The following is a 13217-nucleotide window of genomic DNA, read 5'->3' on the forward strand; positions in this document are numbered from 1 at the left end:
TCACATGATGTCTGATGTCCTGTGTACAGAGATTATTTATATAGGATAATAATATAGGATAAAGGATAGTCTGAGGGTATAGAAGAGAATAATCTGCTTTTTTTAAATCTGTTTTTGCTAATGTTCTCAGTGAATGTGCTGCTATTTAACTTCTCACTAATCATTAACAATTTAGTGACTGCAATAGATGTAGGTGATTAATAAATTTGAACTTTTATATAAAGTAAATTCAATGAGTGAAAATAGACTGCTTCTTCTTCATTAGAGCTGCAACTTATTTTGAAACAATCATTTTTTACAGATGTGTTAGTTAACATGAGCAATTTGGTAATTTGGGACAAAGAGACGGAAGTGACGCAATTCAGCTTCAGATTAGCAGAAGTGGATTATACAGCAGACAGTAATGAGCTCTGAAGTGAGCTGAGTGAAAATAGCTTTTTTTAAACATTATGCATTATTGGAACAGATAAAACATGTCTAATAGGTAAAGTGAAATTAAAATAGAGATTTCTTTTTTATTAACAGGACATGACATTGTTCTCATTTGTCTTCTTAAAGAAATTTACAAGTTAGCATTGCATTACATATTCTCTGTTGTGGAAATTAAACAATAATATAATTTGGTGAGAGGTGGAATCATGTAATGAAACAAATCTTGTCTTTGCTTTTATTCAAAGAGAAGACTACAGAGTAATCCATTTCAGGTAAAAGGGCAGAGCTCACACACTGAACTCTGACAAAAAATAGAAGTTCCAATTGTTATTTTTTTACAGTAAAGTTCTCTGGCTGCTATCATGATGTTTGTCACACCAGAATGAGCTCATGGCTTCTGTTGTGTCTCATGACTGTCATCAGATATATTAGAAAATATCTTGTCAGAGCATGTACGTTAGGTTATTATTTTATTCAAATAAAATCTACAATTAAATAGGAAATTGATAAAAAGTAATACATTTTACAGAACATTTCTCTGGTTCTCTTCCCTTTTTAGTGCTTATATCATTTATCCACGTTGGACAAGCTCAAGGTGATTTCTATATATTATGGATTTGTATTAAAGCAGAGAAGATTGTGTTTGTACATTTTTATACAGAGTTTATAATATTTATTGTTTGTATTTTGACTTTTACAGCAGTGTTTAAACCAGTTCTGACTGTGCAGCCAAACGCACCACAAATATTCAGAGGAGAGACTGTTACACTCTCATGTATAATATCGGGAGGTAGTGGACCATATATCTGGTACAAAGATGGTTTTCATGTTTACAGATCTGCTGAAAGGGACTACACTATAAAAGTAGATCAGAGTCACAGATACAGTTATTATGGGTTTAAGATTGGACAGACAACAGCAATGAGTGATAAAGTGACTCTCTCAGTGATAGGTACTTGTCTGATCTTACACTCCTGTAACATGCACTCATACATAATCATTACATATTCAGAGAAGAATGTGTTTGACTGATCTTATGTGTTTTGTGTAACTGCACAGAAAGACCAAAATCTTTTGTGACTCTGCAGCCTGATGGAGAGATATTTAATGAACGGAAAGTCACTTTATCATGTGAAATACAAGGGCATGCAGACACTGTAGATGTGGAGTGGATGTACAACTGATATAAAGATGGTGTTCTACTTTTTGAAACTATTGAGAATAGGGATTATTAATTTACTGCTGTAGAGTCTTTAAATTTAAAGCAGTAAATTCACCTGAAGTGGACAGAGAAAAAATGACCATCACAAATATCAGAGATCAGCCCTGCTGTTACAGTCACTGTGCCCTGTGTGTGTGTGTGTGTGTGTGTGTGTGTGTGTGTGTGTGTGTGTGTGTGTGTGTGTGTGTGTGTTCATCACACTAATATATATTAACTATAGCATCACATCAGTACATTCAGTGCAGATTAAGATAACACGTTATACTCATACTCATTATACTTATGTCTGTGTTACTCTATGATAAATTAATGGTTTTCACTTTTCAAATCTCTTATGGATCATTTTTGTGGTTTCTTTCTAAAGGTAGACTTAATAATGCTGATCTTATTTGAACAGCTTGACCTCAGAACTCCCTTAGTTATTAGTCCTAGGTCTTTAGTGACATCCTGGTCCAGTCATCGATGCACTTTTATAGGAATTACTGCAGGTCCACCTGTCATGTTCAACAAGACATGAAATAACCTCAAAATAACAAAATAATACATGAACACACAAAAACAGAACATGACATATAAAAGAGAAACAGAAAACACACATTTACATTTACAGCATTTGGCAGACGCCCTTATCCAGAGCGACGTACATAAGTGCTTAAATCTCTAACATTGAATACATTAATGCTGGTTCACTAGGTTATGTCACTATTAGTTCTACTTGACCTTAGTGCTGCATTCGACACTATAGACCACAACATCCTTCTAGCTCGCTTGCAAAATTACACAGGTATTCATGGACAGGCTTTAAACTGGTTTAGATCCTACCTGTCTGATCGATACCATTTTGTAGAATTAAATGGTGAATCCTCCAGTTTATTACCAGTTAATTATGGGGTCCCTCAAGGATCAGTTCTCGGACCTCTGCTTTTCTCTATATACATGCTTCCATTAGGGAACATTATTAGAAGACATGGGATTAGTTTCCATTGTTATGCTGACGACACACAGTTATATATCTCATCAAAACCAGATGAAATAGCCACAGTGTCCAAATTAACTCAATGCCTTAGAGAGATAAAAGACTGGATGAGCTGCAACTTTCTATTGTTAAACTCCGATAAGACAGAAATACTACTCATAGGTCCAAAAACCAGTGCACAGAAACTCTCACAACTTAACTCCCATTTAGAGGGATGTACTGTTACTAGTAGCTCGACAGTGAAAGACCTCGGTGTTATATTAGACAGCAACTTGTCTTTTAAAAATCATATCGCGCATACTACCAAAACAGCCTTCTTCCACCTTAGAAATATTGCCAAGCTGAGAAACATCCTGTCTGTCTCTGATGCTGAGAAGCTAGTTCATGCGTTCATGACCTCTAGACTGGACTATTGAAATGCATTACTAGGTGGTTGTCCTGCATCTTTAATAAATAGGTTACAGTTAGTCCAAAATGCAGCTGCCAGAGTTCTCACTAGGACAAGAAAGTATGACCATATATCCCCAATTTTATCATCTCTACACTGGCTACATGTTAAGTTTAGAATTGACTACAAACTGCTGCTACTTACATACAAGGCTCTTAATGGTTTAGCTCCCATGTATCTAACTAGTCTTCTAACACGTTACAATCCTTCACACTCTCTGAGATCACAAAACTCAGGACTTTTGGTAGTTCCCAGAATATCTAAGTCTACTAAAGGTGGTAGAGCGTTCTCGTATTTAGCTCCCAAACTTTGGAATATTCTTCCTGATAGTGTTTGGGGCTCAGACACACTTTCCCAGTTTAAATGTAGATTAAAAACTCATCTCTTTAGTCAGGCGTACACATAATACATCCCATAACATCATGCACCAGTACATAAGACCGGCACATTTTTATGAACAGCAGATATGTTAATCCCTTTCCACTGCTTCTCTCTTTGTACCCATCCCGAGGCATCCAGACATTGTACCAGCTCCCAACGTCCTCTGTGGGACGAAGCCTTTCTCCACTGAGCCGAGGCCGACTCTAAGAATCTTGAGACATCTCCAGTTAGACTCTGTGATACTAAGGAGATCCGAAGTCCATGATCCTTACACCAATACAACATTTAAATGACTGTATATTACAAACACACCCCCAGTGTCACCCATATGAGGATGGGTTCCCCCTTGAGTCCGGTTCCTCTCAAGGTTTCTTCCTTTACCAATTTAAGGGAGTTTTTCCTTGCCACTGCTGCCTGAGTCACCTCAGACTTGCTCATAGGGGAATAAATACATACACATTGTGAACTATATACATCTAATAATAACCTAGAATTTTTATTCTGTAAATTATTATTTCTTTTATTATTCGTTATTTCCTTTATCATTAATTATGTCTTCCTTCTGCTCTATGTTTATGCTCTGTAAAGCTGCTTTGAGACAATGTCTATTGTAAAAAGCGCTATACAAATAAACTTGAATTGAATTGAATTACATACTTAAGATACCATGAGTTTAAAACATTTGTTCAAAGTGTCAAAGTTTTTTTTTCATAACCTCAAACACCAGAAACTCTGCCAGCAGCCCCTCTGGTGACCTGTCAGAGAATTGCCCTAGAAGTTCCTCACACCACCACTTTCTCATCTTCTCCATAGTTTCTTCTGATCTTGACACAGTGTGCTGCTTGTTAAAAGCTTTTAATCTACAGCACACTGTGGAAAAGATTCTGTTTAAGCAATGATTATATACAACATCAACACTAAGGGAGGCATTATAATTTTTACACAGACCCAGTTAGTGTTTCATAAAATAATATTCTTTAAAAACGGTATTTGTTCAATTTGACTGTTTTTGTTTGTTAAACATTTTTCATAAACAATGTGAATCAATTATGTTTTCTGTAGAAATAACTGAAATCATTAAGAGGGTAAATTCCTTTCAACAGCATTTACTACAAAATATTTTGACAGTTTTTAATAGAATATTTAGTCATTGCGAGTGTTTTTACAGTGCGTTAATAACAGCATGTCTCTGTCTGTTGTACAGAAAAACCTAAACCTGAACTCACATCAAACCTTAAAGGAGCTGCACTTACAGGAAACTCAGTGGCTCTGTACTGTACACTGAAGCTGCAGTCTGCTGGATGGAAGTTTTACTGGATCAAACCCACACAGAGCTCTGAGACTGAGACTGAAACACAACACTACATCATCAGTTCAGTTAGAGTCTCTGATGGAGGTCAGTACAGGTGCAGAGCTGGAAGAGGAAACCCAGTCTACTACACAGACTACAGTGATGTACTCTGGGTAAATGTTACTGGTGAGTAACAAAGTTTGCAGTGTTTATAAAAATATACACCGACCTGTGTATTCGTCAAATTAAAAGAAATCATTTAAAAATGCATTGAAAATAATGACAATAAATGTTTATAAAAAAACCCCACAATAATGTTAACAATAATAAAGTCAATATTTGGTGTGAAGACTCTGAAGTTTTATAAGAAAAGTGACTAGTAGGTTAAAACCCAACAACTTAATTATATTTGTGTAAAAAATGGTTTATTACATGATACTTTTGTCTGTATTTATTTGGAAATATTTTGGAAATCTAAAATTTTCTTATCGTTATTATAAATTCATAGAATAAATATCTATAACAACATTTGTACAAAATAATCAAAACTATTATACAGTACACTTCTTAATGAACTTTAGGTAATATTATCCCATATACACCACACCATCACTAATTATTTGACTAATAACAGTTTAATGTCAGTAGAATCAGAACTGTATTTATTTTGAGGTGTTAATAATAAGATTATGTTTCTGCAGAGAGTCCTAAAGCTGTGGTGACCATAAAGCCTGACAAACATGTGTTCAGAGGAGAGACTGTGACTCTCAGGTGTGAAATACAGGGAGGAGGAGACACTGAGTGGACATACAGCTGGTATAAAGATGACCAATTATACCAAGACCACAAAACCCAGGTGTTCAGCTTCAGCTCAGTTAGATATGAACACAGTGGTAAATACACCTGCAGAGGGAGGAGACGCAGTGACTATCAGAGCTCAGACATCAGTGATGCTGTTACTCTCAATGTATCAGGTGAGTGTGTGAGTTTGTGTTAACTTATATAATTTGCACAGAGCCAGTTGCTGTTGGAAATGTTGGCTATTTTTTGAATGTAAATTCGTTTTTACAGCATATTTTAAGAGTTTTTAATGGGACATTTAGTCATAGTGAGTGTTTTCATAGTGTTTTTACAGTTTATTAGTAACAGCATGTCTCTGTCTGTAGTAGTGTAGTATTGATTAGTGTGATAAACACTCTGAGAGCAGCACATGAACTGTGTGTTTCACCTCCAACAACAGATAAACCTTAACCTGAACTCACATCAAACCTTAAAATCTACAGTATATATAAAGTATAAAATATACACAGACCTGTGCAAAAGTCAGAAAGAATGCAAAAAGGACGTCTTAAAAATAATGAAATGAATTTTTTTTTTTTACATTGCATTACATAGTGATTTTTTTTGGTAATGTTTGGAAATCAAAAATTAACTTGTCATTAATTATATGTAAGCTCTGTATGATTTTGTTCCATGTCTGTTATCCATTAGATGTAGCAGAGGCAGTAATGACTGTGTCTCCACTGATCTGGCTGACTGAAGGAGATTCAGTGACTCTAAGCTGTGAGGTTATACACTCCTCTACAGGCTGGACATTCAGCTGGTACAAATATGTTCTCTACACAGACAGTCAGGGTTCCCTCAGGTCCAGAACATCACTCCTCTCAGACAGCAGCAGAGGATCTGGAGGCTCCTACAGCCTCAGTCCTGTTACTCTGAATCACACAGGAGTTTATGTGTGCAGAGCTGAAAGAGGATTCTTTCACACACAGAACAGCAAAACACAGCCACTGTGGATCACTGGTGAGGAAGTAAAACACAAGTAAATAAGTGCAAATGAAAGAATCAATGCATAAATAGAGATTTTATTAAGTGAAGTGTAATATAAACACATCTAGAGGTGGTAAGAAACAATTAATAATTCCATATTAATAATTAACCACATTACATCCTATCAGTGCTGACATCTTTCTGAGATTTCATAAAGTTAATACTACAAGAATTGAGGTATACTATTTTATAAATTTATGTTATACATAAAATAATTATACATAATCCTTTTCTAAACTGAAATCTAACCATATATTCCTTTTATTCCTCAGTGTTTTCTTTAATACTATTTGTTAGATTTCTTTTAGACTATTTGTTATTGTGTCTTTAATAACGGCTTACACAGATACTTGTGAGGCAGATGCTCCAAATAATCTAAGACGAATAATAAACAGATTGAGAAACAGGTTGTTGTTTAACAAAGTAATTTGGATCAAGAGATTAAACAACAACCTGTTTCTCAATCTGTTTATTATTCGTCTTAGATTATTTGGAGCATCTGCCTCACAAGTATCTGTGTAAGCCGTTATTAAAGACACAATAACATATTAGAACAAGCATATTAATGTAAATCTATTTATAGTTACAGCTGTAACTACTGAGCTGTTATGTGAAAATAATGTGACCACCTGATCTGAGCATTGAACTGTGGTGTCCTATTTTCATGCACGTGAAACAGGTTAAATCCAAATGCTGGTTTATTAGGCAATTTCCAAAACAGGCAAGGTTCGAACATCAGGCAAACAACAATATCACAGGAAATCCAAAACCGGTGGTCAATAGTCCAGGCGTGGGTCAGGGCAGGTAGCAAATATTCATAAACACGAAAAACAGGCAAAAGTCAAAACAAGGCAAAAGACGGAACCGATAATACGCTCAGGATGCAGACAAGGCTAACAATACTTCGCAAAACAAAAGAGTTCTGAGTGAGCTTAAATAGACCAGGTGATGCAAATAGGAAACACATTTGCTGAGCTGGTGGTGCAATGGATTGTGGAAAGTAGAGTCCTGATGATAAAGTGCAGCCAGGTCCTCTGCAGGCCAGCAGAGGGAGCCATCATGGCTCTCATAACAGAGCCCCCCCAAGAGTGGCTTCCAGACACTCCTGCGTAGATTTGGAGGGTGGTCGAGTGGAGGGGGAACAGGGGGCAGGATGGCGGGCCAGGTCCATGTGGCGGTAATGGGCGAAGCCAAAGGCCGGGGCAGAGCCAAAGGCCGGGGCGGAGCTGGCAGAGCAGATACCCAGGGCAGCACCAGCAGAGCAGCTACCCAGGATGGAGCCGCAAGAGCAGATAGCCCGAGAGATGCTGCATGCGGAGACGGAAACCCGGACAGAGTTGGTGGTGCCGCAGGCAGAGCCAGAGATCAGAGCAGGACTGGAGACCAGGGCGGTGCCGCAGGCAGAGCCAGAGACCAAAGCAGGACTGGAGACCAGGTCGGTGCCGCAGGCAGATCCAGAGACCAGAGCAGGACTGGAGACCAGGGCGGTGCCTCAGGCAGAGCCAGAGACCAGAGCAGGACTGGAGACCTGGGCGGTGCCGCAGAGCAACTCAGGAAACTGGTCAGCATCGCAATCCAGTGTGGTGCTGGAGGTATTCTGTGCCTGTTAACAGTCGTGGCCTAATGGTTAGAGAGTCTGACTCGTAATCCTAAGGTTGTGGGTTCGAATCTCGGGCCGGCCACGACTGAGGTGCCCTTGAGCAAGGTACCGAACCCCCCAACTGCTCCCCGGGCACTGCAGCATAAATGGCTGCCCACTGCTCCGGGTGTGTGTTCACGGTGTGTGTGCACTGCTGTGTGTTTGCACTGCTGTGTGTGCACTGCTGTGTGTGTGCACTTTGGATGTGTTAAATGCAGAGAACGAATTCTGAGTATGGGTCACGTACTTAGCCGCATGTCACGTCACTTTTCGTCCTCTTTCATGGATTCACTCACCGCAGGAAGCACCTGCTCAAAGGACATTGATAGGGACTCATCAACCTCAGTGGACTGTGGTGAGATAACTTCATTGAGTGGGTGGTGGTGGTCACTGTGGGTGATATCAGGAATAATGTCCTCGAAACAGCTCAAAGACCGGAAACTTGAGTGTTTCTCCTTAGAAGAACTGGAGTTGCTCTCGTGTACTCTTTGGACATCCAGACTCTGAAATTTTACATGATGCTCCTTGCTGACTGTCTGATCCCAAGCACATCTTAGCTGTTAAGCTGCTGCGGTCACTGGAGGCCCAAGTCTCCTCAGGGGATATGTGGTATGGCGTATGACCAGCAATGTTTGGACCAGATTTTGGAGAACTCAACTCCAAAGTCTTTTCAACTGGGCTAATGCAGACTGATGGATTGTCCTTCAGCAGGTGGATCGTCCTTCAGAGCGCCGTCGACCAAACTAAACTCAGTGGGTGTAAGGTCCAGATTCACACTGTGCTCAGTCTTGGGATTCTTAATATTTCCATAGGCCTCAGTGCACTTGGCTGGCTTCAGTATGTCATCTGTAGACTTCTATGGACTCTCATAGCTGTTTTGTAGATCAACTTCACCTCCCGATTCATTCCTCAGAGGGATACTAGCAGACAACTCATGTAACTGCTCATGCTCCATTTCCAGAATCTCTGTTGTCATATCCTCAGGTGAAGAGATTTCTGAGGGTTTTAGATCTGCACCCACATCACTTGAGAGCTTCTAGTTTTGCTGCTTCTTGTTAGATTTATTGATTTTTCTTTTGTCGTGCCACTGCTTGTCCTGGATTCTTTGACAACAGGTGCTGGGATGGTAACGGCCCTCCGAGGGACAGGTGTTGTCAGGACAGTGGCTCTTTTAACAGCTGGTGCAGATACAGTAGTAGTGCTCTTAAAAAAGTGCAGGTAAAACGGTAGCCTTGCTCGCGAAGCGTTCTCTTCTGATTGCCCTCCTAGACAAGGGTTCAGGCATAGTAGCAGCCATTTTATGATCTGAGCCAGGCATGTTGGTGGCTATTTTGGGAGTAGAGGCAGGCATGGCAGTGGCTGGTTTAGGAGCGGAGACCGGCATAGTGGCGGACATTTTGTCACCAGATTTTCCATCCGGGGTTTCCCACAAATTCCATCGGGTTCGGCTTTCGAAATTACTGACAAAACCCCAAAAGTCCAAAATTTGTAAGCTTTGCATTTCTGCTTGAGACAAAGGTACATCCAAACAGTCATTTAAGTACAACTTTAATTCCACGTTGCTGAGGTTCAAACCAGCCACACATGTCCAGAACAATTGGGCAGAACCACTCACCGCTTGTCCTTGTTGGTGGAGAGACATCAAGTCGTCCAACCTGTCCCACCATTCTTCCTCAGTGGAGGGGGGGTAACACTCAAACTTGCATGCCACTGTATCGGTACATGTCGGGGTACAGAACACACCAATCGGAATGGGGAAATACCACTGCTGAATCCTCAGATGAGTGGTTGGAAAAGGTGCCGGAAGACTTACTGGGAATGCTGGATTTGGTGGTTGGGTTTATGGCTGATGCAGTGATGAAACCAGGGTGGATGCAATAAACCGCTGGATCTTGTAGGGTGAAGTATTCTGTCATGCACGTGAAACAGGTTAGATCCAAATGCTGGTTTATTAGGCAATTTCCAAAACAGGCAAGATTTAAACATCAGGCAAACGACAGTATCACAGGAAATCCAAAACCGGTGGTCAATAGTCCAGGCGTGGGTCAGGGCAGGTAGCAAACATTCATTAACACGAAAACAGGCAAAGGTCAAAACAAGGCAAAAGACGGAACCGATAATATGCTCAGAATGCAGACAAGGCTAACAATACTTCACGACATGAAAGAGTTCTGAGTGAGCTTAAATAGACCAGGTGATGCAAATAGGAAACAGAAGAGAACAGTAGAGTCCTTATGATAAAGTGCAGCCAGGTCCTCTGCAGGCCAGCAGAGGGAGCCATCATGGCTCTCATAACACCTATAGCATGAAACAATATATATTTTCTTATGTGTCCTGTAATAACTGTTTATGTTTAAACTCCTTAGATGTGTGAGGCAGGTGAACAGAATCTAAATAGTTTAATTAACACAATTAAAAATTTAGTCCTGGGTTAATTTTTAATGTTACACATATTAATATACTTCACATAAACAGGAGCATTATAATAAAATCATTAAATATTTAAGTCACAATGATTTTATAATAAACTTTAATTATTTGTGTATTTCAGGTGAATCTCCTCCAGGGTCTCTGATCATCAGACCGAGCAGAACTCAACACTTTACTGCTGACTCTCTCTCACTGAGCTGTGAGGACCAGAGTAACTCTACTGGATGGACAGTGAGAGGATACAGTTACACTGAGACAATCATTGATTGTTCATCAGTTTCAGGATCTACATGTAACATCACCTTCCTCACTACATCACACACTGGTGTTTATTGGTGTCAGTCTGAATCTGGAGGATGCAGTAATCCTGTCAACATCACAGTGCATGGTGAGTCTTCAATGTTCTCATCTGTAACAGATTTACAATATAGAGGACTAGAGATAACACTTTTAAACTCTACTGAATCTGTGTAAATTTGTGCTACACTTTCTGTGATATTTCCCACTGATAGAGCTCTCTGTTAAATTTATTACATTATTTTACACACTTTCCATTTTCAGTGTTTTCTTTCTCTTTCCTACAGATGGTGCTGTGATCCTGGACAGTCCTGTACATCCTGTGAATGAGGGACGTCTTCAGACTTTACGCTGTTTATTTCGCAACAAAAAGATCCCAGGCTCTGGTGTTGATTTCTATAAAGATGATTCCATTCTTCATTACCAGACTACAGGACAGATGACCATCAGTAGTGTCTCAAAGTCTGATGAAGGTTTCTACCACTGTAAACACCAAGAGAGAGGAGAGTCACTGAAAAGCTGGGTTTCAGTCAGAGGTGAGAAATATTTATTCAGATAATCTAGTAAGCAATAAAACTGAATGGGATTATAATAAAATACCCAGTGATGTCGTATTCCTGCATGTTGTGTATGATACTGTATGTATGTTCATTTGAATCTTGTATTTATTAGGGCCTTGTACTAGACTTTCTACAATATTATAATTAATATTTTACACTTCAGGATGGTCCCATGTAGGGTCTTCAATGTCAGTGCTCAGACTGATCAGAAGTCTAGTGACAGTTTCTGTGTATCTGCTGCTGACCATCATTCTGGCAGTGAAATGTTTCAGAGCTCGAGGTAAAAACATTTTCAGTCTATTTCACATAACAAAACACACTGACACATAGTAACAGGACAAATGATTTGAGTTTGTTTTAACATTTTACCTGAACATTACTACAATACACACTTTAGTTACAGTATTAAAGCACTAAAATGTACAGTAATGATTACACAATTAAAGTGCAGATGCTAAGAAATAATAGTTTAGTAAAATTAATGAATATGTAATTGAATGATTTCTGTATGATTTAAATGACAGGATGTTCATGTATTTGTAGTAAACCATTACAAATTGGTTTTATTAATTAAAAGAGAGTTTATGTAATTTTTTGTTTGTTTTTTGAATACATGTGCATTTTCATTCACATTCATAAAATATGAAAACAGTCATCATTAAGAATTGTACTCCGTAAAATTCCATTCGCCATTTGTCAATAAAAACTGTTTTCTTTATTTGACAGTTCAGACTGATGAAGACACCCAGAATGCTGTTATAGAGGAGTGAACAAGAAAAATCAGATTTTAGGATTGTGAAATAATTTTGATTTCTCACAATTGAATACTTACTATAAGATGTTTTTTTTTTGGAAGTTTTCACATCTCTTCATGCGGTTATGAATTATTTTAATGCAGTGTACATTAAAATTTATTAGATATTAATATCATATCTTTAATTCATCTCTAATCTCTATATATTAGCCTTCATATAACTGGGTAAAATATCTTATAGATTAAGTAAACTTTTTAAAATTTTGTACAGATGCAATTGGCAACAGAATATCATCTATGTACATTGTTAACTAACTCTGATCACTGAGGACAGGTGAGGAGGTTTATTGTTAGTTCATCATTATAGTTCCTGTTTAAATGATTTGACAAAAAATATATATATAAATAAAAAAAAGCTTTTTCTAGGTAGGCATCTGGACTTTTATATTGTGCTGGAAAGAAAAACATCCAGTCTGTCTCATCAAAGCCAGCTTCTTTCAGTTCTGTTAATGATCAATAATTTACAATTTTTTTTTTTTAAAGAAAATGTGTTGATAGTGATGACTCAGTTTTTTGTTTTTTTTTACACCTGGTCACTTCATGCGTTTTCTGTGATCAGAACCACATTCGTTTACACCCAGGGGCGTCGATTTGGGTAGAGACGGTAGGGACATGTCCCTACCAATATCCAGGGAACACTCAATTGTCCCTAGCAATAATTCGACCAACCCTATATATATATTTATACATAACCACTGATATCCGTCTGTGTCTTGTGCTTTTTTACTTATTTCATTTAACAATTATCCAGGAATCATTAAATAAGATGAAAATATTTTACAACGGCGTTCTGTAAAAAATAGTGCAACTAGTGGAACACAAACAGTTAACAGATTTACCCCTTGCAAAGAATCCCGCCTCTTTAACACACCTCTCTAAAAGGATTGGCCTTTGCCT

At 38.4% G+C, this 13217-nt stretch overlaps 3 protein-coding genes across 4 annotated transcripts in view; all 3 read left to right on the forward strand.

The window, feature by feature from the left end:
- Window positions 1–13217, forward strand: part of LOC125145559 (Fc receptor-like protein 2) — a 91364-nt gene that overhangs the window by 61508 nt on the left and 16639 nt on the right. The window lies entirely within an intron of this gene.
- LOC113663000 (Fc receptor-like protein 5) overlaps window positions 1–13217 on the forward strand; it is a 161442-nt gene that overhangs the window by 47850 nt on the left and 100375 nt on the right. The window lies entirely within an intron of this gene.
- LOC113663014 (Fc receptor-like protein 5) lies at window positions 722–12280 on the forward strand. The gene is made up of 10 exons (XM_047818933.1): window positions 722–884; window positions 992–1027; window positions 1133–1384; window positions 4664–4936; window positions 5452–5724; window positions 6242–6553; window positions 10771–11037; window positions 11234–11482; window positions 11670–11786; window positions 12233–12280. Exons 1-10 carry the CDS (start codon window positions 815–817, stop codon window positions 12274–12276), a joined length of 1893 nt encoding a protein of 630 aa, XP_047674889.1. The 5' UTR covers window positions 722–814; the 3' UTR covers window positions 12277–12280.

The sequence above is a fragment of the Tachysurus fulvidraco genome, chromosome 1 (genome assembly GCF_022655615.1).
Source record: "Tachysurus fulvidraco isolate hzauxx_2018 chromosome 1, HZAU_PFXX_2.0, whole genome shotgun sequence".
Lineage (NCBI taxonomy): Eukaryota > Metazoa > Chordata > Actinopteri > Siluriformes > Bagridae > Tachysurus > Tachysurus fulvidraco.

Excerpts from the sequence above, each read along its gene's own strand:
- LOC113663014 (XM_047818933.1), top strand. The coding sequence starts at position 815 with ATGAGCTCATGGCTTCTGTTGTGTCTCATGACTGTCATCAGATATATT. Across the intron at positions 1,028-1,132 it reads CCACGTTGGACAAGCTCAAG|CAGTGTTTAAACCAGTTCTG; the intron begins GTGATTTCTATA and ends TGACTTTTACAG. Across the intron at positions 5,725-6,241 it reads TGTTACTCTCAATGTATCAG|ATGTAGCAGAGGCAGTAATG; the intron begins GTGAGTGTGTGA and ends GTTATCCATTAG.